Source organism: Perca flavescens, chromosome 7 (assembly GCF_004354835.1).
Source record: "Perca flavescens isolate YP-PL-M2 chromosome 7, PFLA_1.0, whole genome shotgun sequence".
In the NCBI taxonomy this organism is placed as follows: domain Eukaryota; kingdom Metazoa; phylum Chordata; class Actinopteri; order Perciformes; family Percidae; genus Perca; species Perca flavescens.
The window spans coordinates 10,130,504-10,157,168 of NC_041337.1; the positions used below are offsets into that span (position 1 = coordinate 10,130,504).

The 26,665-nt window shown below is 40.7% G+C and overlaps 1 protein-coding gene across 2 annotated transcripts; it reads left to right on the forward strand.

The window, feature by feature from the left end:
* The first annotated feature begins 5,144 nt into the window (after nt 1-5,144).
* kdm5bb (lysine demethylase 5Bb) lies at nt 5,145-24,821 on the forward strand. 2 transcript variants are annotated; one of them, XM_028582695.1, is made up of 28 exons: nt 5,145-5,567; nt 7,330-7,407; nt 7,821-7,943; nt 8,040-8,210; nt 8,774-8,830; nt 10,519-10,674; nt 10,842-10,935; nt 11,549-11,667; nt 11,957-12,115; nt 12,457-12,576; nt 12,668-12,826; nt 13,377-13,558; nt 13,683-13,845; nt 13,963-14,082; nt 14,506-14,700; nt 15,647-15,828; nt 15,959-16,083; nt 17,287-17,437; nt 17,576-17,690; nt 18,316-18,671; nt 19,471-19,609; nt 19,721-19,900; nt 20,978-21,139; nt 21,254-21,730; nt 21,822-21,906; nt 21,994-22,202; nt 22,289-22,546; nt 23,713-24,821. In XM_028582695.1, exons 1-28 carry the CDS (start codon nt 5,415-5,417, stop codon nt 23,848-23,850), a joined length of 4,626 nt encoding a protein of 1,541 aa, XP_028438496.1. In that variant the 5' UTR covers nt 5,145-5,414; the 3' UTR covers nt 23,851-24,821. The 2 variants fall into 2 exon arrangements, with proteins under 2 accessions (XP_028438496.1, XP_028438497.1); XM_028582696.1 differs by lacking the exon at nt 8,774-8,830.
* The last annotated feature ends 1,844 nt before the right edge of the window (nt 24,822-26,665 follow it).

A 26,665-nucleotide genomic window follows, 5' to 3' on the forward strand; every position in this document is an offset into this window, starting at 1 on the left:
GGACGGGGAAGCCCGTCCACAAACCAATCATCAATTACAACTGTCGGGAAAAAACATAAACATTGGTCTGGACCTTGGTTTGGACTTTCAGGTGTGAAAGTTATTATGACCAAGAGGCTACTGTTGTAGAAAATTTCTCCCTTTTTGTGTTGCCCATATGTGTTGCAGGGGACTGCGGCGCCTGGACGTCGTTCCTCCCTGGGATTTTGAGTCCTGGATTGGTCTTTTTCCTGCTGGAGGAGATGTTACCACAGTGCCAGATGACTGCTACTGGCTATATGACGATAGCATGAGGCAGGAGAGAGGAGACAGAGAACGGAGGAACACATGGAAGGGCAGAGGTGAAAATCTCTTCCTCATTTTTCTGATCATGAAATTGTCAGGGAGAGGAAGAGCAGTATTCATTTGATGGATGAAGGTTTCAGTGCTGTTCCACAAGAGGTCAGAGCAGTCCTTACTCACTACCAGTGCAGGAATATCTGATTTCTTACTGATAGTTCAATAAGCCTGTGGCCTTTTCCCAATTCTCAGAAGAACTATAGTAGGAATTGAGGAAGTGCTATTGAGGAAAATATTAACACCTTTTTAAAATTTTAAATTCAAATAGCTTTTTGTTTAATTTTTGCACAATTCTTAAAAAAAATATTCAAATTGTTGCATTCATGAACATCAAGGAGGGATATGTGCGTCTCTGCATACAGCTGCATGTAGAACCAGTAGGAAGTCTTTTAATCATAACTTATCTTTAGTGTTCATATCTGGAATTTAAAACAGACCTGCCTGCAGCCAAACTCTCTTAAAATGTTTAAAAAAAACCTGTAAAATGACTCCCTAATAAATCACATTTTGTCAAGGCAACATAATGATCTTTGTTGTGGAGCCAGTTCATTCTTACTGTAACTACGGCAGGTGGGCTGGAAACAGCGCCTTTCAACCAACCAGAGTTCAGTGTCAAACAAGTGGGACTTGAATCCCATTGTGTGTGCGTGGAGAGAGCTATTATGGTCTAATACACGCAGTGCAGGATTGTAACTGGCGGTCTGCATGTGGCATTATTCTGGCTGACTTCAAATGATGAGTTATCTTAAGAATTTTACAAATCATGTACAGACTTTAAAGAGTCAGTTATTAAAGCAGACTGCAGAGAGAGACTCATGCAGCGAAGGTCAGCAGACGGTAAGTTTTACAAATTAAACATTTGGTTTATACTTTTTTCCTGCTTTTGCATTCATATTCAAAACAGAACAGGGAAATATTCATCTTTTCAAAGTAAGGAAAAGTCCCACTGAGTTACAATAACTCTTCTCCCAGGGAGTCCTGGCCAAGTTTAAAAATACATACTGTAAAAGACAGGACAAAGGTTACATACTACACCACAAATCTCTGTACATACACTATACATACTAGAACACAAACAAGACATTACACTTAACTTAAGCTAATATATACATACAACTTAAAGGTCATCTAGTTAAAAGAAATTACACTATTCAGTTAGACTGGGTAAACCCAGCCCAATCTGCCGGCGATTTGATTTCGCCCTGTAGCTCAGGCTGGAAACCTGTACATTTATCTATCCTGCTTCCGTTACAAATTTGCGGGAACCAATCACAAACTGGCTTATCCACCTGGCGCGCTATTGGCGGATCGGCCACCAAAGCGCAGCAACACGTTGATGCTGCTGTCGCCGCTACATCACCCGGATGGTTGGTCTGATTGGTTGAAGGATTATCCAGTTACGTACAGAGTCATTTGAACTATGCCCGTTGATCACACCTCTTGTGCAGTACAGAGCAGACTCCCCAGACTAATGTTCAATCTTAAAAGATTTTTAAAAGTATTGAAAGGTAGAAGTGATTCTAGATTTAAAGGTTCTGGTCAAAAAAGTGCCTCGGAACACACCGAAGCGACGCCGACTTGAGCGTACGTTCTGCGCGGGCGTGCAAGACGTAATACGTCTCCATAACAGAAGGCGGCGCTAATCTGTATTGTCGCCCAAAGAAATTAAAACCGGCAGCTGATTGGACGAATGTGTCACGTGGGTCTGGCGGCTCTTTCGGAATGTATGATCTTGTATATTATGAAAATAGTTTTAACATTTTAAGCGAGAAATAGGATATGCAGTTGCTGAATCTGTCTTCATTTCAGATCGACAAAGGTCAGTTTAAAAGATTTTTGTCAGATTTTGAGAGGCGTTTGTCACTCATCCCGCTCATCATTTCCGGGTTAGCACTCCACCAATCAGATTGGTCGTTGAGTCCGACTGCCCGCCTTCCTATTCAACATGTCAAATCGGTCCAAATGAAGGCCGACGGTAACCTGACTCCGCCAGATGGATCGCTTCGCATTTGCTCGGCATATCCATCTGGGAACTTTCCGTTGGTGAACTTTTGGGAAGGGGCGAAAATACTGGTTAGCTGATTGGATAAACCATCTGTCGGGCCAAATCAACCAATCAGATCAAACTCTTGCCGAAACCAGTCGGGAGAAGAGCAAAAACATCTTTTCCTCCGAGAAAAGCCTCCAGTGCTGTTTTTTGCTCTTCTTTCAGTGAAAGAATACTTTCTAATTCGGATAAAACTTGTGCGATAGCTACGCTCATCTCATCTGTGGAAGCCGCCATGTTGTTTAGACTGAACAGTCGCTTCTCGTTGCGTCACACCTAAACCCGCCTCAAAACCAACGCTGAATGGTCGGTCGTTTGGCGAACGGCTCCAAATTTTCTCTATCTCAAGATGCCAGACTGATCTGCAAGTGGAAAACTGGAGCTCGCGAGATCAGGACGGTCTCAGGAGGCTAGGCCGACGGCTCCTCTAACTGACGACTGCACGGAACACACCAAAAAGACTTGAGTCACTGACCTCGCCAGACTGTCCGACGGCCGATAATCGGGTTGGTGTGTCAGGCCTTAAGGTGTTTTGGAGTTCATACCAGACATTTGGTGCATATGATGAGAAAGCTGTTTTACCAAGTTCTGTTCTTGTTGATGGAATAGTTAAGTTTTTGTTTTTTGACGACCTTGTCCTGTAAACACTATTATGGTAAGTAAGCAAATTTGAAATGTAGAGGGGTAGTTTACCCATTAGTGCTTTAGCAGTGAAAATCAATAAATGGAATTTCCTTCTGAGGGAGAGGGAGGACCATTGTACAGTTTCATACAGAATGCAGTGGTGAGTCCTATAGCTGCTGCACTTGTAATGAAACGCAATGCTGAGTGGTATAGTACATCTAGTTTTTTTTAATAAAAATGAAGTAGAGTCACCATAATCAAGAGCTGTTACATGACACATGATCTTATAATGTTACTGTTTCTGCACTACAATGGTACTGTTACCACACTGCACATAACTGTACATACTGTACATATCTGTCTATATGGTTCATACTGAACATCCATATTTATTCTGTTTTTCTTATATTCTGTTAATACACTACATATATCTATATCATTCTTACTACTGTTACTGCTGCTATATTGCACATATCAGTACATGTTGTTAATACATTGTTCATATTACATTGCCATATTTATTCTGCTCTTATAAGGTAACTGCTAATACACTGCAAATAATTACATTACATTACACATCATTTATATTACTCTAAACCATCTTCTGTAAATCAACGGTATACAACTGTCAACACTGCACTATATTTCTTGTCCTGTCTATGCACCACCTGTCTATAGTGTGTGTGTGTGTGTGTGTGTGTGTGTATATATATATATATATATATATATATATATATATATATATATATATACACACATACATACACATACACACACACACACACACACACACACACACACACATACTATACTCTGCACGTTGACAATAAAGTTGAATCTAATCTAACTAACAACATTTCCAAGTTTCCAATAAGTGGTTTTATCACCCCGAAATGCATCAAAATATATGTAAGTTTGACTAAGTTTTTGCATTAAAGCAGCTGGTAAAGTGCAGCAGCAGATGCTGCTATTAAACTATGTGAAACATCCAATCAAACTGGCTATTTAAACAACGAGTCCCGGCAGCCGTGAAGGTGTCACCTGAACATATTCATCCGCGTGTAAAGTGTAAACATAAGACAGGAAGAGAATTGTTTTACATATTGCGATTGACTGTTTCTTAATAACACGAAGGGAGTGATTTTTCGTAATGCTTTTCACAATTAGATCAAATGTATTGTACTGCAGTGATAAAGTGGAAAATATCGAGAATTGTTACACTTGAAGATCTGGACATGTTTGTGTGAAACAGATCATCTCAATCATCTTTAAGGCTTTGAATAGCAGTAAATTACTTAGGTACATTTACTCAAGTAAAGTTCTTAAGTAGCCTACAATTTTGAGGTAGCCTTCTTGAGTAGGCTATTTCTATCTTATGCTACATTGTACTTCTATAATGAGGGAAATATTGTACTTTGTACTCCACAGTGAAGTCTCCACTACAACCAAAGATTTAAACGGTCTCTGATATACTTGATATAGATTCAGATTATTTAAAAAAAGAATTAACACATGGGTTATGAGGTAGGCCTATAATAGATCAATAAACAACCCAGCATTATATAAATTTGTCAAGCTCCTCATTTACCAGCTGCAACATTAAAGTGGTTCTTAAACATAAATGCATCTAGTTATAATTCGGATAATAGGCCTATTATTCTGAAGTGGGCCAATTTGCATAATGGGTAATTTTGCTTTTGCAATAGTGTGGTTTATGGTCGGAATATCCCGATTCAGATTTCTAATATAACTAGGTCTCATTTTTGTTTTTAATTAATGTATCTGTTTCAGATCTTAAGACTGTAGCATAGCCTACTGTTTGCACATATATGGGAGGCTCAATCTCTTATAAATTTAACAGTAAATAGGTTAAATCCAAGTCTAGATTACTAAAGTTTGAGGCTATGAGAGGATTACAAATAAACGTGTACTATGATGTCATAACAATACGTCTTTATATAAAATCAGGCGTAATAAAAATAACTATTTATTGTACCACAACATTGAAATAGAACACAACAATAGAACCCCTATTCAGCTCCTAGTTACTTTTGAAGAAGTCGATTTAACATCAAAAGTTGTGAAGACTGATAAATCTCTCCAGCATCAAAGAACTGTGTGGTGTCTAGTTTCTTCAGCGGACGTGCTTACTGCCTTGGAACATTCTCCTCACTGTGCATGGATGTGTGTGTGAGTGTATGTTTGTGTGTGCGTGCAAGTGTTGGTTGTGTATGTGTGTAAACTGCCTCCTCTCGTGCTTGTGACGATTGACTGCCACCGAGTCGGACGGTGAACAAACGGGATTACAAAAAAAAAAAAATAACAACTCCGGGAGCACCGTAACGCGGCGATACTCTTTGTGTGACCTGTCCTGTCCGAGCTAGCAGCGGGTCGGTTCGATACGATGAGCCAGCCTCGGCCGGACGAGTTCAAGCCTCCTCCGGAGTGCCCGGTCTTCGAGCCAAGCTGGGAAGAATTTAGAGATCCATATGCCTTTATCAATAAGATCCGTCCCATTGCCGAAAAAACTGGCATCTGCAAAGTCCGCCCGCCTCCGGTGAGTGTGATTAAAAAAAACGGTAAAACGTTACACGGATGCTGAATTAGTTCACCGTTCAGACGGCTGTAGATGGACCAAGCGCTTGGGATTTAAAGGGACTGTTCAACATGGCGGATATAACGTACGGCTATGTTCATTCTTTGTGCTGCCGACAGCTAGCTAGCTCTCATTTGTGATTATTTACGTCCCAGCAGCGACGTTTTTGGTCGATGTAAAGCTCGTTAGCATAAATAAAGATGTGTCAATGTATTAAAAGTGGATTGTATTCGTTGTTCACCGTGTGTCAACAAAGCCTCGATGCTCCCTTCATTGAGCCACTTAAGCTAGCTAGGCTAGCTAACAGCTCAACAACCAACCTGTCATAATTTAGCACACGGCATTGACATATGTGGCTATGCGGAAGCTGTTTTCCTTCTGCGTAGAAGAAGATAACATGTATGTTAACATGTATGTTAGCACTTTTTATTCCCTTCTGTCCTTTAATGTCCTCACAGCCCCGCAGTTAAGGTTCATTATGGATTATTTGTTTAGGAGCATCATGATGCAGTTGGGTCAGCCAGTGTGATCCATCCATCCCTTCTCAATTAACTGCCAGTTTCTAATGAATATCTGAAGCAGTTTGTATTTATTTCATTGGTTATGTTAAATAAGTGTTCCTTTTAGTGGTTTGAGTGTCACAGAAATTACCCCAAGATGGGGCAGAAAGTGCATAGGGTTATTTAAATATAAAAGACCACTGTTATTGTTAAATAACAAGTTATGACTTTTTTGAAGTTGTGTTTCAAACCGCCATGTTACACTGCATTACAGTTGTGTTGCATGTTATTATAATTGAAGTTACTTGGAAGATGAGCTACTGTTCATGTATGAGCCTGTGTTGGTGTAGGGTGTTGTCCTCCATGTTGGCTTTGTGGTAAGCTGGGCTGGTGAGTGAGTCTTCCATCTGGCCATTTTGTGTGCCAGTGGGGGATGTTGGCTACTGACTTAAAACAAGGACTTGGGTCTTTACTTATCTGATAGGATATTGTTGTCATATATGCAAGGCTGTGTTTAGTATTGACATGGATATTGATCCCGGGTGTGAGTTATAAACTGTAAAAGGATCACTGTGTTCTTTCAGTATCAGCAGGGCCTTGTTTTTCTGCCAAAATTTGATTCTAACATCAGTTTAAATACCTGCCACAATGTAATTATGTGCCTCTTTTATCTACCTAATTTAAAATTATTTAGGTCCCCATAGGTAAGAATATGGAAATTTCCTAAATTTGGGTCCATGCTTTAAAAAACAATTGTCACAACACATCTTCAAATGGAAAAGAACGACAACAGACCTACCGATATGGGAGCGTGCCTATGTTCCCACAGCCCTATGTCCCACAAGATTTTTTGTTCCCACATTTTTTTTTTCATAAATTTGTATTAGATTTTATCCCCCTTTCAACCAATTTGGTAGCCAATTACACCCAAACTATTATCCAGTAGCAATGGACTACAGATGGAATGTAACCCTAACCCTAACATAGGGCCTAATTTTAAGATTTTTTTTTTAGAAATGTGGGAACATAGGGCCTAATTTTCAGTGAAAAACAAATTCTTAGAAATGTGGGAACATAAGGCTGTGGGAACATAGACCTGACCCCACCAATATCACTTATCAATGCAAGAATGAAAATCATAAAACGGTCTTCTACATAAATATCTAGGCTGTATGTTATAATGACCTTCATGTGCCATTGTGTGTATTTTTGTTGCTGTTTAGGGTTGGCAACCTCCGTTTGCTTGTGATGTGGACAGACTTCACTTTGTTCCTCGGATCCAGAGGCTCAATGAACTGGAGGTGAGTTTTGTTAGTTAGATTATACCAGTGATTATTTAACTACATCTGTGTTTGTGTGTCCGCACTCTAAAATAGTACATTTAATTGGCATGTTTTTACCTTGTTTATGTAATTACTCAGCCTTTTCATGCTACACTGATAACAAAGAAATTCAATAATGGATACATTGCAAAAACTTTATCTAAACTTAAAAAAAAATATTACTGAAAGTATATTTATTTATGCATTATGTAATAGTACACACTACTCTGTTCTTGGATATAAATTCTGCCTGTTCAGATTATTTTTTAGCCCCTATGTTATTTTCCTCACTGATTGCCTTGGTTTTCCTTGAAAGCCTTGTCTCGGTTGGTTTCCTTGAATTTAATTCATTTGTGGCTGACTGTTATCATTTCTCATATTTTTTTTCCCAGGCACAGACCAGAGTCAAGCTCAACTTCTTGGACCAGATTGCCAAATTCTGGGATCTGCAGGGATGTGTCTTGAAGATTCCTCATGTGGAGAGGAAGATTTTGGATTTATATAAGCTAAATAAGGTTGATAACAGTTACATCACTGCACATATGCATACATATATTTTTCAAATGCAGTTAAACAACTTGCACCACTTATGTTATTCACTGTCATTTCAGCTTGTAGCAGATGAGGGTGGATTTGACATTGTCTGTCAGGACAGGCGATGGACCAAGATTGCAATACATATGGGTTTCACCCCTGGCAAAGCTGTCGGCTCACACCTGCGAGGACATTATGAGAAAATTCTCTATCCGTACAATCTGTTTCAGAGTGGAGCAAACCTGCTGGTGAGTTGGACCCATGCATCGTTATGACAGCATATCTTGTTCCTGATGATACTAACAAAGATGCTGTCATGCATACAACAGTGTGTAGGCTCATTTGTAAACGAAACCCTAATAATGCTTATCCATACCTTTTTTATTACTACCAATTATTTAATGTTACAGTCAGAGCTGAATTACAAATGTATTATGCCTATTATTGCATTTCACTTCAAACAAGAAGAAACTTTTCCTATCAAAGATTTTGAGGAATATAGATTAAGACTATAAAGACAAATGGAAATTAATGCATTATTAGGATACGCATGTCATATTTATGTTTTATGGGTTATTTTAGTTAGAGATAAAGTTTTTTTTATTTATTTTTTTATAGTATTTGACTTTGGAGAAGTTAACTCTGTGGTCCGACTGAGTAGGAATTTACAATCTGGTGTCATGTCCTTTTTAATAGCTTTTGCACCCAAATATTCCATAACATGTGGCAAGAGAGCTTAGATTGGTACTCTGTGACCTCTCAGACAGGTCACTCTAAATTGTTTAATTACCCAAGCTCTCTCTTGCCTCAGGCACCAGAGCCAGCTTCCAAACTGATGCGTTTGGAGGCTGATCCTGAACTTGAAAAGGTATGTTTGTGTCATGGTTAGAAGCCACTTGGCCTCACAATTAACAAAATGCATGTGTATGTGTGGCTGGACAGTATACTGTCTGCCCAGCTTATTGTTGTAATATTTGCAGGCATGGTATTATAAACTGTACCCTAATTAAAACAGTGATTAGCTGGTTTTACAGCAAAATGATCACCTCCAAATAAGTGACCTTTGCCTCTACTAGTTAATCTACACTTAAAATGTATCTTGGAACAAATGTAAAATACAATTCTTGTAGGCAGCAGTCAGCAATTATTTATCTGTTCAAATATTGTACTAAATTCTCTTTACTTCTGGCCTTCTTAAAGAGATACTTTGCTGATATTCAACCAACTTTGTATCATAATAATGTTGGTAGTATGTGTAAATGAACTATGTTAAACTTTCCTCCATCTTACGAGTGCCCAGATCTCCCTACTCACAGGTCGGTTCATCAGCTGGCGTTTTTCTGCTGGCTCTAGGGCTGTTAATGTATTTCTAGGACGGATGCTGAATAAACTCAGACGAAACTGTAAAACTATGCCGCTAATCAAAAGAAAGATCAGAATGCTGCTCACCAAGAGCCATTATCTGAATGAAGTTTCTGCCTGTTAAAAGAGTTTTTCCCCGCCACTGTCGCACCAAATGTTTGCTCTTGGGGGGAATTGTTAGGTCTCTGAAAATTATAGAATGTGGTCTAGACCTACTCTATCTTTAAAGTGTCCTGAGATACCTTCTGTTATGATTTGATACTATACATAATATTAAATTGAGTCAAATATAAACCAAGATTATGTTCCTGCATTGCCTATTTCTCGCCTCAAATTCTTTCAGAAACATATTTTTGCTTACCATTTAACTGTATGACAGGATCGTGTGTTACCAGCCGGCCACCATATTGATTCTGTGACGCGCTTGCATTACGTCACCCATTGGTCCGGTGTGACGCAGTGCATTCTGGTAGTTGTAGGTTTTCTACCTTTTGAGCAAAACGGAATACCACAGCTCCATTTCTCTGTTTTCTCTGGCCAATTAAAAAAAAAAAATAAAAATGTTGTGCCAATCTACTGAATAGACAGCTCAGATTTATATAAAGGCCCTCTTTCCATTGATAAAATACTTCTTTACGTGCTTCTGTATTTAATTAAACTGCCATGTCACAGGTAGCTTCTTCAAAATCTGATATTTGTAACCTGTACACTTTCAGCTCAAATCTGTCTTTTGTCTTCTGATTTGGCATGTTCCTCCTGAGTTTCTGTGCTCCCGTTTGGGTTGACAAACTGTAACTAACCACATCCTTCTTATGGCCTCTTGTTCTTTGGCTGTTTAGGTTGAAAATATTTAAATACAGAATACTGTCTTTGATAGAGTATGTCCCAGTCTTTCAACCACATTTGGTAGCTGCTGATACTTCCTAGTATTTATTTCCACTGGTAAACAGAAGTGTTAATTATTATTCAAAGATATCCCTTTTCAAATGCAGGCTGTGGTACTCACACTTCCTGTCTTTGACACTTAAATCTATTCTGTCTGTGTTTGCGTAGTCCTATTGAAAGCTGTATCTAGTATTCCATGCAAATCTTAGTGAATGCTGCATTTCAATATACAGGTATTTCCAGTTAGGCACACACACATCCTTCTTTAATAGAAAGTTGTGGTTTTAACTGGTATGCTATTTCCGTCAGTGTGTTCAAAAGCCAATCCAGCCAGTGGAGAGCACCAAAAGCACAGAGAGCATGGACACCAAGGAGCCCAGGCTGCAGGACCAGGCTCAGAGGCAGACTGCCCAGACGCCCGACACTGGCCCCACTGCTCGCAGAGCCAAGCGCATCAAGTGTGAGGTGGGTGCTCTTGAAGAGAGCTACAAACATCTGACTCAAACTGTCCTGAAACAAGCAGCACACACTCCATTCTTCACTATTCTCCTCATACTGTATACCCACAACACAATTTTAGTAGTGCAATGTAGTAGATGCCTGCAGTTTAACTCAACTCACTTGTTCTGTAGGCCGTTTGTGTGAAGACTGAACCAGGTGAGCCCGGCGACAACCGGCCAAACCTGAGGCGGAGGATGGGTTCTTTTGTCGCCAAGCAAGAACCAGGTCAGGCTCTGTTTATGGTTACTATTTAGTTTAACCCTCCCTAAATAACATTCATATAAGCAGTGTATAAACATTTCATAAATGTTTATATTACACTCTTTATTACACGGCTTTGTTGAATACTCGATTCTGATTGGTCAAGTACGTCTGTTACTTCTGAATAGCAGACCGTTGCTATGGAGACAGTTCTTATCATAGACTCTGGAGGATCATTTTTAGATCAAACAAATCCTTTTTAAACCAATATTTTGTCAAATTATTGATTTCTTTAGTACGTAGTCATGTAATAAGTGTCTGTGTTATCCCTTACGTAGTGTAGTTATAAACAGAGATAACTGTTGATTCATGCATTTTTCTCCTCCTGTGGGCATCCAGGAGTGGAGGCTGGTGTATAAACCAATAATATAATTATGTGATAATATAAAATGTCTTCTGTGAAGACATTACACACTGAAAAATGTCCTTAATAGCCACGTACAGCTACACTATTGTATGGTATAAACCATTTATTAGATGTTTATATGCTGCTTATAAATGTGTATTTACTGTAGAAGTTCTTATTAAAGTGCTACACTTTGTGACGGTGTTTGTAATGTTTCCTGTTGTCTTGCAGAAAAAGAGATTCCTATTCCAGTGAAACAGGAACCAGTTGAAAGTAAAGAACCAATAATTGAAGCTGACAAATCCAAGTCACGGTACAAGAAAATCCTCCCCCCTGTTCTTCCGAGTCCAGTAAGTACAAATGTCTTTTATCTCCTCCTTTTGGATTAGATGTACCTGTATGAGATATTAAATCTCTTGATCAAAAACTAATAGGCTTGGCGGCATCATCAAAAGTCCAAGCTCAGCTTTAATCACTTAACATTAAACTTGTGCTGTCAAATTGTCTTTGTTATAGTTTGTGAAGTTTGTTTATAGAAACCACATTAGCGTTGGCTAATGCAGCTACTAATGACGCTATTTTTTTCAGTTGTCAAGGCTCTGAAACGATTGATAACAAACTCTTTCTTCTGTTCTCCAGGTGGATCTGGTTGTGTGTCTGGTGTGTGGCAGCGGGGGGGATGAAGAACGTCTGTTGCTGTGTGATGGCTGTGACGACAGCTACCACACCTTCTGCCTGATCCCCCCACTACCCGACATCCCCAAAGGAGACTGGAGGTGCCCCAAGTGTCTCGCTCAGGTGAGGATAAACAGCAAAGTAAGTCTGATTAACTTGATGCTAATTGACTCTTCATTGGTGAGCTGTGCAAGTTACGTAAGTAGTCGGTCTCTGCAGTGCCCAGGAGGTAAACTTCCAACTACAAGTCCACACTCCGTAATTTGGTCTGTGCGAGACATGGACCTGCCATTTTCCATTTCCCCAAGCCCAGTCCCTACAGACTGAGCTACCGCCGCCTCAAAAGGGAGTTTATATAAACATGTATAACATTTGAAAAAAGAGAATATAGAAAAGGCTCCAAAACACGTTTAACATTTTTGTTCAATGTTTTTTTTCTTTTCTTTTTTTTTTTTTACCCGCAGGAATGCAACAAACCTCACGAGGCATTCGGCTTTGAACAAGCATACAGAGACTATTCCCTGCGTGCATTTGGGCAAATGGCTGATGCATTCAAATCCGATTACTTCAACATGCCAGTTCATGTAAGTAGAAACAGTTTCAGAACAAAGTCAGCCTCTCTTGCTGGGAGTATTTTTTTTAAATTGGAATGTCTTATTCTTGTGTTCATTATAGATGGTACCCACAGAGCTGGTGGAAAAAGAGTTTTGGCGTTTGGTGGGAGCCGTCGAAGAGGACGTTACCGTAGAATATGGAGCGGATATTGCCTCAAAGGAGTTTGGGAGCGGATTCCCCATTCCGAATGGAAAATTTAAAGTTTCTCCAGCTGATGAGGTAAACCCGTGAAACAAGCCACCCCAAAGCCAAAGATACTATATGTGGAATAAAAACGTGTCCAGGGTATAAGGGTCTTAAAAAGCATTGACTTCAGTTTCCTCATATTAAAAAGTCTTAAATTTAAGTTTTGAATACTTTCTCTTGTCTGGTGTAATAACGTTTATGTATCCATTTGCGGGCTGTCGGGAAAAACTTTAGCAAAAACTTTATTCAACTTAAAATAATTGATCATTTCTAATTTGTTAATCCATCCATCCATTTTATGCTGCTTCTACAGGTCCAGGTCTCATTATTTAATGAAGTATATCATTAGGAAGTGTTGTTATATACTACTGGGAAGTATTAAAAAAGTGATATGATAATAAATGATTTAAGGCCTACTTGTTTTTCCAACATACTTTGATCATATTTTGGCCTGTATGATCAAGAAACGGATTAATTTGCATTATATGTTGTTATTATTACCTGCAGAAATAGTGTGTGGCACAGATAGCACAGCCTAATGTAAAATGAGGTGTTATGAACAGTACATTCCTGTGTCTTGCAGAAATACCTTAAATGTGGCTGGAACCTCAACAATCTGGCGATGATGAACCCTTCTGTACTGACTCATGTGACAGCTGACATCTGTGGGATGACGCTGCCATGGCTTTATGTCGGCATGTGCTTCTCCTCCTTCTGCTGGCACATTGAAGATCACTGGAGCTACTCCATCAACTACCTGCACTGGTACTTAAGACTTAAGGGCTTTTCTTGATGAGAGCAAAGAGGTTATACATGGTGGCTTGTGAAGGTAAATATCAGATCTGGACTTTATTTGATGCTAAATTTTATGTTTGTTATTCACTACCAGGGGGGAACCCAAAACCTGGTACGGAGCTCCTGGTTTTGCAGCAGAACAGTTGGAGGAGGTGATGAGGAAACTGGCCCCGGAGCTGTTTGAGTCTCAGCCTGACCTGCTGCACCAGCTGGTCACCATCATGAACCCCAACACCCTCATGGCCCACGGAGTCCCAGTACGTATTCTTATATCTAATATCTGCAGTAATGCACAACTGACATTTACATGATTAAGCAGCTGCTCTTTCTAACAGAAACATAAATCCTCTGCTTTTGTCTCTGCTGTCCTTCAGATTTACAGAACAAACCAGTGCGCTGGCGAATTTGTCATCACGTTTCCTAGAGCCTACCACAGTGGCTTCAATCAGGGCTTCAACTTCGCTGAGGCGGTCAACTTCTGCACTGTAGACTGGGTATGTATCACTTTATACCTTGTGATTGATTGGGAATGATTTTACAACAGTATTACACAAACAAAAGTGTCAGAAGGTGTTACAAATGCATTTTTTCCATTAAATGTTCGGCCTGTAAAATGTCCGTTTGCAGACCCCATAGTGAATTTTCAAGCATCCTGTTTTGTCTGACAGAAACAGAAGGAAACCAGAAAATATTCACATTTGAGAAACTGAAACCAGTGAAACTTTGCCATTTTTGTTAGGATTAATTATTTATTTTATATATATATATTTATTTATTTATTTATTTATTTCTAAGGAAGAATCAATTATTAAAATTGTAGCAGATTCAATTTCTTTATATTTCATGTGACTTAGGCATTCAACACAACATTAATGAACTGTCTTTACAACCCATTTCTTTCTTCTCTCTATCACCAGATGCCTCTTGGCCGGCAGTGTGTTGACCACTATCGTACGCTGCACCGGTACAATGTGTTCTCCCATGATGAGATGGTGTGCAACATGGCCACGAAAGCCGACACGCTCGATGTGGTCTTGGCGTCAGCTGTCCACAAGGACATGGTCGCGATGATCCGAGAAGAGCAGACACAAAGAGAGAAAGTTAAGAAAATGGTAGGATAGTCTTCTTTTTTTTGTTTTTTTTTTTTTTTTATAAATATCAACGGGAAACTCACGTAATTTGCATGGCCCAAACTCCTTTATAAATAATTGAACCAATATGTTTGTCTAATGTTGACCAGTTGCCAGATCTTGTATGAAATGCATCCTATTCACACAATCCACGCCATATACAATTTTCAACCCGTTTGTCACCTCAACCTGGCAACCTATAACCCAGTTGCGCAGTTGATCTCTGCAGAAAGTTCAGACCCGAAAGCAAGCAGATAAACATGGCATGTGAAGGTGGTGTTCCTGCAAATAAATCAAAATATAGCTGTAAATTTCAACATGTTGGGCGCAACATGGTACATGCATCTTACCTAGTCATATCAACAACCTCCATGCTTTTTGTAAGGTGTGTCGCATTGATTTTAATGTAGCGCACGGCCCGGGAAAATGACATTACCCAACACATTAAAACACAGCGGCACCATCGCAGAGAAGAAGCACATAAGGGCACACGGGCGATTTCATTATGAAAGAACAGACAGAGGCAGAAAACGTGAAGCAAGCTGAACTCAAGATGGCAATGTTGGTAGCACAGACTTATAATACACATGAATTAAAACACTACAGAGGAACTAACACGCGTTTCCTGGGAGAAAGTCTTATGGTTTTGCCGGGAAGTGAACACCGCTCCCCGGCTTGAAAGCCCCGTTTTATGTCGACACCACGTTGTGCTATTTCATTTTGATAAGTTCATAAATAAGTGTTTTGGCATGCCTGGTGGAGTGGCCCTATCCATGGTATTGGAAGGGGGATTTAATTCTTGCATGTTTTGTTGTGCATGATCAAAGCTACCAATGCAAGGTTCCAGTGTTCCAACAGTTGCATGTTCAATACAGTGTTAGCAAGCAAATTAGCCTTTGACACTTTTGTTGTTGTCTCACACCTTCAGGGGGTGTTTCATCAGAAGGAGGCAACATACGATAACCTCCAGGATGATGAGCGGCAGTGTGCCAGGTGCAGGACCACCTGCTACCTGTCTGCCGTCACCTGTCCCTGCAGCCCAGGAGTACTGGTGTGTCTGCACCACATCCACGACCTGTGCTCCTGCCCCGCCACCAACTACACACTGAAGTTAGTCCCTCTGGAGCTGATGCTGCAGCAGTTAACATGCTTTGTACACCAAGATCAGAGTTACCTGAATATTTGTGTGTCGTGTTATTACCTGTACCTCATTAATTCTGTTTTCTGTTTTCTCCTGCAGTTACAGATACACACTGGATGAGCTGTTCCCCATGATGATTGCTGTGAAGCAGCGGGCTGAACTGTATGATGAATGGGCCTCCCTCGTAACAGAGACTCTCGAGGCTAAACTGGAAAAGAAGAAAGGTAAGCAGTAAGAGCAAATGAGAACACAAAGTCTTAAAGGACCACACCAGTGATTTTGTGAAGCAGCAGCATATGTGTAGATTTTATTACCATAATAGGACTGATAGAAAGCCTCAACTGTACGTAGCCTACAAGTCAAAGGGAAACTGGATCTGTTTCTGTACAGAAATCCGAGTTAGTGTCGTAATTTGGTGATGAGATTTTCAATATGTTTAAATGTAAATAATTCATCAAGCCAAACACCTAGATACAGTCATACGTGTAGGTTTGTCCACTGCATCGCTGCCTCGCTCTAACTCAACAACAATTCTAAAATGTCCCAGTCGTGGCAGCAACAACACTTGTTGTAGATTGCATAATTTGCCATCTGTTGGTTGCAGAGGCAGGTGTTCTGCTTGATCCAATGATCCCTGTCTCACTCTGCTCGCCTCAGCACCATTTCCTCCACAAAATGCTCAAACTGATTCAGTACAACAGTCGTTATGTATAAATTGTAATCCTCTTCTCATTGAAGGTTCTAATCATGATATTCACTGTCTGACATTTTCTTGTAAAAGCATCACAAGTTCTTCATTGCGGGTCATCCAGTCCTGATGATCTAATGATCTGAGTTCAACGTAGAGGAATGGTGCGTTCATGTGCCGTCGTGTAGCTAAAACTGTTTTCCACTTAAACTTACAAGTCCTAAAGTCAGCAAAATCATTTTCATGGACCATTTAATACAACTATCTGTCAAATTTCTGACAAGATTTTAAAACTTTCGTGTCTGATTATTTGTGTTCCGAACATCATAGCTGATGAATGCGATGCTGTGTGGCAGCTGAATGCCGAACTTCTGTGAATGCACCACCAGAAAGGATTCACAGATCACTACGCTAATTTAACACTATAACAACTCAAAAACGTAATAAGTTTGACATAAACCAGTGCAGACTAGTGTTTCATAATAATGCACTGTTAGCTATGTTGAGCAAGTGTCTGCGAGTTGATTGTGATATACTATAGCGTACCATAATGAGCTGAAAACATTGGACACCTGGAAGGTAGGAAAAACACAATCACTGTGGCCAAAAATTAGGAAAAAAGAAATCAAGGCGATGTGTGTTACTTAAGGCGACGGGTGTTGTGTGTTATTTGTTATGTTATGAAAGTGAATGTCGCCTTATGTGTCACAATGTGATGAACCAGGTGTTCTCTCCTCAGGCCTGCCAGTCTTTCGCTCCCTTCTTGCCCAATCAGAGTCCAAGCTGTTCCCTGACAACGACCTGCTGCGTCGGCTACGTCTGGTCACACAAGATGCAGAGAAGTGCTCCTCGGTGGCTCAGCAGCTATTGAATGGCAAGAGGCAGACCAGGTAACGTTAATGCACTCTACTAAATCAGATTTATAGATTAGCTGTCTTCACATTTCTCCACGTTTCCTCAAGCCGGGAAGTGGTATTAGTGCTTAATGGGGTTCATTTCTTTAATTGATTGGACGCTCTCACTCTCAGGTATCGGTGTGGTAGTGGGAAATCATGCAGCCAGCTGACTGTGGAGGAGCTGAGTTCATTTGTGAGGCAGCTGTATAACCTCTCCTGCAGTCTTCCTCAAGCCCCCATGTTGAAGGTAGGCTGCCGAGGACAAATGCATCTCTGTGATTTTTACCACAGAAAAATAACATTAATTTAAATTCAAGTTGGGCAGACACCGTGTGCATTAATTATTCTTGTACATTGTGTTAACTCACCCTAAACATTTCAGTCTGCACGAACCTGCGACTTTTATGCTCCCACTGTATGGATCAACTGACCAGCCACAACGTGGCTGCTCACACTGAATGTTGGCAAGGAATGGGGGAATGTCGTACCAAGAATGCCGTAACTTTGGAAGTGATTCATTTGATTTCGCCAAGTCAGACTGCTGTAGCCTTATATTATCTTAAGATAAACTTAGGAAAACAGAACAAGGACTATGGATTTTTTCCCCATAACATACATTGTAAACACTTCAGGAATGGATCTCTTAATGAGCTGCATGAACCAGAGGAATGATTTATGTTCATATGTGCACCTGACTATTGTTTTAGGACAAACTAACAATTGTAAACCTATCCTTTTAATCCGTACAGTGTCTGCCCGGCTTTAGACAACTACATTTTGATCTGCGATACAATTAATGTGACTCTTGAAAACAAGTATGCAAACGCATTGATTTTGACTTCCTGTATGTTTGATTTGATGTCCTTCTTTAGGAACTCTTGAATCGCATCGAAGACTTCCAGCAGCACAGTGAGAAGGTCCTGACAGACGAAGTTCCCAGCGTCGCTGAGATCCAGAGCCTGTTAGACGTCAGCTTTGACTTTGACGTGGAGCTGCCTGAGCTTTCCCGCCTGAGAGTGAGGCTGGAGCAGGCCCGCTGGCTGGAGGGGGTGCAGCAGGCCAGCGCTCAGCCTGCCACTCTGACTCTGGAGACCATGAGGAGGCTCATCGACCAGGGAGTCGGCCTGGCACCTCATCCATCTGTGGAGAAAGCCATGGCACGCCTGCAGGAGCTGCTCACTGTGTCCGAGCATTGGGAGGACAAGGCCAGCAATCTCCTTAAAGCCAGGTGAGGGCAGCACAGAACACATCCATGAACATGTTAGCATCTAAGCCACAGGGTGGGGAAAAAAACCTCCAAAACATCACCAAGAAGACGTTGGGATAGCTTGTCATGCTCTGTTAATACCTGTAACTTTCTGCCCAGGTATTTGCACTGATTGTACATGAACAATGTAATATTACATCAGTGCTCCTGATTTTGCTTCATTTTAATTACAGCTAGTGCAAAATGCTGCCGCTAGAATATTCAACAAGACCAACAAAAAGTGAGCATCACATTTAGTTCTGCCCTCATTCCATTGGTACTCAGTGCTGTTCAGTATTAACTGTCACAAGTGCTTTTCAAAGGCTTTAATGGCATGGCTGTCAGGAATGTGCATCTTTTTCCTCTCCATTATCAGCAAAACTAATTTTGAGTCCGGGCTTAAATTTTCTACATTTTTCAAAGGTGTTATGTTCCCTCACCGTGCTTAATTTACTGCAGCTTTGAATTTTGGGTTTCACATTATTAAAAGTATTGCTTATAATTATACTTTCTAGTGTTTTGCCTAAGATGTTTGACACTTCTCATGACTTCATTTATATTCCATCTAGAGAGTCTTGGTTTTAAAAGTCCTGTCAAAACTGTGCATACAGGGTTTTCTGAACATTTTGAAAGTGCTGGTTGGAAAAATAATTTCAGAAAGCTTCTTGTGAATATGTTGGAAGAAAATGCCATGACAGTTCTTGTTATAGTGAGTTATTAACTTGGAGGTGATGCAAGTCTTTTACCTACAGTATGTCATTTGTGTTTTACTGCCTATCAGACCACCACACTCCATAGAGACCCTTAGTGCTGCTGCTGAGAAGGCGTCCGGCATCCCCGCTTACCTCTCAAACTGTCTCCTCCTGAAAGACACCATCAGAAAAGCCCGAGAGTGGCTCCAAGAAGCTGAGGAGCTTCAGGTTAGGACATGTCATGACTTTGTGGAGGGGTAGTCAATTGATATAATTCTCTGTGTGGTTTGAGTATTATTGAAACACAATAACCTTTTTTTATTTTTTATTTTTCTTCAGGCCAGTGGTTGCACACCGATGATTGACAGCCTCTCTGACATGGTGCTACGAGGACAAGCCATTCAAGTCCACCTGGAGCCTCTAGACAGGCTGGAGTCTTTAATGATAGAAGTGCAAGAGTGGAAAGAATCTGCTGCTACAACTTTCCTTCAGAGAGACTCGACCTTAACCTTACTGGAGGTAAAATAATAATAAGCCCATCATCTCACTTACTCCTCATGTCCACTTGACCCAATTTCGTTACGTCTCCTATTTTTTTTTTTTTTTTTTTTTCTTCATCCACAGAAGATGTTCTTCAGCTGCCATATTTCTAATGTCGTTTTATGGAATACACATTTGCAGCTAATTTAGACGTAGTAACAGATGCTTCATGGCTGTAATTTAAAAAGACAACTTCATTTTCGTAGTGATTACTCCTTTTAAATGTCAGTCTAGCCAATCAGCAGCACCTTGAGAATGACTCCCTGGTTAACACGTAGTATTTATGAGCCAGAATTAAATCTCTGTTTCTTCCTTTTTCAACAACAGAAACAGAATATGTATGTAAATATGTAAAAGAGAGCAACTAAGGTCCTGACCAGACGGCACTTCTTGTAGGTTGCAATACTTGAGGCACACTGCAGCCTACTACAGCCTTTTAAATAAAAGGTAGATTGCTACGTCATTTTTTTTATTATTTTTTAATTACTGCTAGGGAACCACCATCACCACCACAGAAGACCTGCCTCTAACTTAATCCAAATAGACAATGGGGAAAAAACACAAATGACGTTGGCCGCTTTTCTCCTCTTGAGGCGTTCAGGGCGCTCCTGCAAAAACTAGAAGCACTCGGCAACGCAAAGGCAGCGAGCAAAAAGCTTTTGAAAACAATTACCGAAAGCTGCACCAGGCTGCTAAGAAGCACTCTGTCTGCTCAGGGCCCAAGTCATGAGTCCAGCAGTATCAAAACAAAGTATTTATCATCACAGAGAGCAGGAGAGGACATAATGGAGGTTAAATACACTGTCAGCCTCCTTCACTCTCTCACTTCTGTCCTTCTTTCTCTCCCTCTCTCTCACTAACTTTTGCTGTATATGCATTTAGACAAAGTCAGTAACAAATTAAAGGTATCATTAATTATTAATTTTAAGTCCTATTGCCAATAAATACAGGCATTCATATACATTTAAAAAGTGAATTTCACGCTTCAGAGATGTGAGCTGCTCCGGAGCAGAAAAAAAAAAGAGCAAAACCTGACAGTTATTTTGTTCATCACAGGTCCTGTGTCCAAGATGTGAAGTTGAAAATGTAGGTTCTCCAAAAAGGAAGGTCAAGAAAGGGAAAGAATCGCCGAAAAGTAACAAAAAGAAAACGCCAAGGCTCAACACTCTCAGTGATGTGGAAAAAGCTCTTTCAGAGACCAGGGATTCTACCTCTGCAGTAAGTGTCGTTTCCCTGCTAAGAGAAATCTATAAGAGACTGCGGTAGTCGATGGGATCAATGAACTCTTACTATCAGGAGATGTTCTCACTCGCTCTGTGTTTTCTTCACCAGATGGCAACTCTGGAGGAGCTGCGGTCGAGGGAGATGGAGGCTTTCTCTAATCTCAGGGCAGCAAATGAGTCAAAGCTCCTTCCCACGGCAGACTGCATGGACCTGAAGGTGTGTGTCTGTCAGAAGGCGCCCATGGGTGCGATGTTACAGTGTGAACTCTGCAGGGATGCTTTCCACAGCGTGTGTGTCCGAGACCCGTTGGACTCCTGCGAAACACAGCCATGGCTCTGTCCGCAGTGCCAGCGATCAGAAAAGCCCCCTTTGAACAAAGTGGTCTCTCTGCTATCCTCTCTGCGGCGCATTGGGGTGCGCCTGCCAGAGGGCGATGCGCTGCACTATCTGGTCGAGAGGACAGTTAACTGGCAGCACCGAGCACAGGAGTCTTGTAACTTCCCAGAACTGGAAGAGAGACCAGGAACCCCTCCCACCTTAACCCGCTGGGCATCAGGCAGCCATGACGCTCACGACAACACTCAGGTCGCTCTTCGTCTCCTTGTGACGCTTTTTGTCGCAGTTAATTGAAAAAGAATCCCGTGCAAATGTTAAGGCTTTGATGTTTCTGATACAGGCTCCTTGTTTGACTCCCGAGTGGAATAGGACAAGCCATGCTCAGACAGTCTTCTACACCGAGCAGAGATGCATCCCGCTGCAGGGTCAGTGCCTTCTTATTATAAACTGCAGAGTCATGGTTCAATAAAGATGATTATTGTTTATGTGCTGGGTGTTTACCTGTGTGACAGGCCTGAGTCAGGATCTGGAGGAGCTGATGGTGGAGGGACTCCTGCTGCAGGTGTGTCTGCCAGAGGTCCAGAGCCTCTTTCACGTTTTATTGGACAGAGCCAGCAGCCAGCACACAAACCGATGCATGTCGCCACCACAGGACGAGTCCACAGACTGTGACAAAAACATGCAGTTTAACTCTCAGGGAAATAATCTGCCGATGAACCAGGTACAAACTCTTGCCACCAAATTAATTGATTAAAGCTTAAATTAAAACCCGCCCCAACATCGGTTTCAATTTGTTTTTATTTTCAGGAAGGTGTCACTGGTGTGCGGGAAACTACGATTGGCTCAGAAAAGAAAGCAAAGCGGCATCTGGAGAGGGAAGGATTAGATGCAGAGCGCAGGGTGGACAAAAAGGACAAAAAGCACTCTCACAAAAGGCAGAAGATGAATAAAAAGAGGCCGGCCTCGACCTCGTCCTCTCCCCGCTCTGATTTCTCCCAGTCGGACTCTGATGAGGAAATGGCCGTGTGTCCGGCAGAGAGGTGTCAGCTGCCAGAGGGAGATGAGGTGAGAAAAACTTCTGTCCGGTCACAATAAAACCTTTTCCATTATGTCAATATAGAACTTGCATAATAAGTATCATGTAACAAAACGTCAAGTATCTTAATCGCATGTAGACGCACCGTAACAGAAAAGATAGCAGGTGAAGGAAAACCCTCTGTGTTTCCCTGGACAGTGTTCGCTTGTTGATAGTAACAAGAAGAGGGGATTTTTTCATAACTTTGGAAGATATCCACCTGATGTGTTAAACAGTGACTGGTGAAGCCTCCTATCAGCTTAATTTAAGAATGTTTTTCCACAGAGGACTGTGGATTTTGTCCCTCATATCTTCCACTTGAAGCATGATAGGAAAATATTTATAATGGCCAGTATGACACAAGACTACTTGTATGTGAAAGGTGTCGCTCATACTAAAGAACCCACAGAGAATTTGCCCCCAACTGTGCACTTCCCCTCAGATATGGGGAGCATTTCAGTGTGTGTTGGCCCATTGTTTCTGGCTCTGTAACTCTACTATTTTAGACTTGTTTTCAGCCGCATCAGGCAGCTGTTTTCATTGAAAAAGCTCTAATAACGCACTATACACTACCTGCACAGCACCAAACAGCAGACAGATGCAGTTAGAGAATAGCTGGTAAACAGTGTTTCATTTAGCAGCTAAAGAGTCGGATATTTCCGTCAGGAGTTGATAAAGACCAAAAACAAAGTTAAAAGTGAGTGAATATCTGATTTACATTCATCAGGTGGACACAAACACGACTCCAAATTAATAATAACGTTACTCCTGTAACTGCTGGATGTGTAAATTAGCAACGGTTTGCCGACAAGTTCACCCTATCAACTTAAAAGTGGTAATATGTCAGTGTAGTGTTTGCAGCCAGGTGGACAAACAATCAGTTAATGCAGGTTTAATGTTGAATCATTTTCCATCTTGGTTAGAACAACCTGTGTGTGTGTGTGTGTGTGTGTGTGTGTGTGTGTGTGTGTGTGTGTGTGTGTGTGTGTGTGTGTGTGTGTGTGTGTGTGTGTGTGTCCGTGTGTGTGTGTGTGTGTGTGTGTGTGTGTGTGTGTGTGTGTGTGTGTGTGTGTGTGTGTGTGTGTGTGTGTGTGTGTGTGTGTGTGTGTGTGTGTGTGTGTCCGTGTGTGTGTGTGTGTGTGTGTGTGTTCTGCAGGTGGATTGGGTCCAGTGTGACGGCAGCTGTAACCAATGGTTCCACCAAGTCTGCGTCGGCGTTACGGCCGAGATGGCAGAGAAGGAGGACTACATTTGTGTCAGGTGTACGCTGAACGATGGACAAGTGAGGAAATGAAGAGAAAGTACAGATTTTTCTGATGGATGGCTGAAGAGGTCTCTCCGTCATCAGTCCATTTATTTGAGCCACCAGTCTGGATGTGTCATTGATCCTGCCCCCCCCTCCTCTTCGTCATGTCTGTCCGACCCTTTTGTAACAACGGTGCTATCTCCTCTTTGACTTGTTGTCTGGAACTATAATGTTTAGTTATTTTTTGTATTTTTACATATATATATATATATTATATGATATATATATATTTCTTTCTTCTTATGAACTGTTTGTGGTTGTCAAAATGAAAAAAAAAAAGTGTGCTGCATGGGTTTCCATTACATCGGTGCAAAAGGAGTCTCACAACGGTAAAGAGGGTTAATCAAGGGTTAATATTATCTTCTCTGGAACCTTGCATGTTAAACCAGAGTTAAGGGGACCGAAGTCATGGTTTTCACCCCCACCCCCACCCCCCCCTAAAAAAAAATTCTTTTATTGAAATCCAGTGCTTAGTACATGCATCTTCATATAATTATTCCCACTTTTTTTGGAGAATAGGTTTATTTATGTGAGCAATAATTTTTGTCTGAATCGACTTTAATGGCTTGATCTCCGCTGAGTTGTGTTGGTGCTCTAGCAATGGTGTGATGTACAGAGCGCAGATGGATTGATTACATCTGTGGAGTGGCGACGTAGCTCTGCTGACATGTTCCCACCACAGCGTGTAACCCAGCATAGGATACTATGTGGAGGACTTGGGGGGGATAGCGGAAGATGTTACAAGTTTATATTGTGGAATAAAGCCCTTTTGTTCTATGGAGAAGTCTCGTCACTTCACTTGAACATTGGAAGAAAGAAACCACTAGATGTCCTCGTAAACATGATTCATAAGGGAATGTATTGTTCTTTATGTGTATACACCAATTATTTTTAGTGTCTTTGTTGGTAACCAAGTGTTGAAAATACACAAATAAAAATGCATTGGCTGTGAGCTTAAAGGGAAGGGATTATTTCCATGCAAAGACTTGAGCTCATTCTGTCAGGTGGGCAATATCTATCAGAATGGCCTACCTTCTCTATAAATGTAGTTTTAAGTAGGGTAGCTCATTCTGTCAGGCAGGAAATATATATCAGAATGGTCTACCTCTTCTATAAATGTCGTTTGAAGTAGTGTAGCTCATTCTGTCAGGTGGGAAATATCTATCAGGATGGCCTACCTTCTCTATGTAGTTAAAAGTAGGGTGTCAACAGATGACAGTATCCAGTGACAAATGTAATTGCAATGACATTAAAACAGTCAGCTATTTGACAAAACAAGTTTGAAGCTTGAAGTTCAGTGTGATGGGTAATCCTCCTCAGGTTTTCACAATAATTAATTTCTTCAAAGGCGTCTTCTGCTGACTCATAAACTTATTTATTTTTCCTCTCTGACTTCAAATTAGATTCAAAATCATTCTATATTTTAACTTAAGCTCAGCATGTTTTATGACTTGTTTTTTATGACTTAAGGCAGTCTGAATGCCCCACATTGAGCGGTAAACCATCGTCCTGCTCTTTAAAATTGAACGCAAAGAGGAAGTTAATCACAGCAGGAGGAGATCCATTAGTTTGTGACCATAAAGCACCGATAGATGTTAAAAATGCATCCCATGAACTGGATCCTTCAGGCCGCCAGTTATCGAGCAGCAGTGAATGCTGTTGAGTGCTGAAGTGCTGCACAATAAAATTATCAGCTGTAGTCAAAGTGATTTTAGAAGAATCAGTCTACAAGTAATGCTTTATCAGGTAAAAATCTGATGTGGGGGCTACAGTATTAAGACAAACAGATGACATGCAACTTTACAGTGAGGTCTTAGTTTTTCTTGTTACAGAAGAATGTTTAGATCTCACAACACTAAGACAAACATTGAGCAACTCCAGCCGGACCTGAAAAACACTCTGAGCAAAGAAAGTGATGTGTCTGTGAGATTAAAATAAGTCACAGAAAGACTTACAACAGATGACGGTTTTTCCCTTTCATCAAAACAGCCACCGAACATAAGCAATGACATGAGCAGCATGTAATGATGACAATTTCAGAGCACAACAATGATTACTCAAGTATTGTTTCATGGTAATTGAGATGAAGCTGTGATTAATAAACCCAGTGTTGCAATTAGACAAAAATAGTGCACACATTTCCTTTGCTCGTCAAACCGCAGCTGAGTGAAGCTCAGGGAATGAAACAGCTCATAAAGACAAATGAAATTCCTTTACAGGAAGCTGCTGCCAATAAAGCATTTTAAGAACTGCATATACAAAGACTATCCCCCAGTCTTGTACTGTATATCTCTTCCGGTAAACTGTATCACTCTGCAGCAGCTTGTCTTCAGTGGATTGACTGTCACAATATATCCACCGTCCATTTCACTTTCCTAACAGTTAAACAGATAAATGTATGTCTTTGTTGCACGCCTATATGAACGTTAATTTATCTTTATGGTTTGATACTTTTGATAGTGAGAAAGCCTTTTAAACTAACTCTCACTCAAATGGAGGTCTTAACAAGTCAAAATGCCTGCTGTGATGTTTCAGATAGCGACATTTCTCCTCTAAACATCTCAGATGGTTTCATTGAAATAACTCTGAGGCCCAAAAACTTAAAAAAAAAAAAAATCATCCAATATTTGACAAAAGAGCAAAGATTAGAGAAAAGTCAAAGGAATTAAATCAAAATACAAATTTGTGTAGTCAAAAGCATCGTCAGATTTTGATTGCAGTATTCTTCCTTGTAATGGAGTACTTTTACATCATTGTTTTGGTACTTTTACTTAAGTAAAGGATCTGAATACTTTTACCATTA

Coding starts and splice junctions, on each gene's coding strand:
- kdm5bb (XM_028582695.1), top strand. CDS start 5,415: ATGAGCCAGCCTCGGCCGGACGAGTTCAAGCCTCCTCCGGAGTGCCCG. Junction 10,936..11,548: donor TGTCGCCAAGCAAGAACCAG/GTCAGGCTCTGT, acceptor GTTGTCTTGCAG/AAAAAGAGATTCCTATTCCA. Junction 14,701..15,646: donor GAGAGAAAGTTAAGAAAATG/GTAGGATAGTCT, acceptor TCACACCTTCAG/GGGGTGTTTCATCAGAAGGA.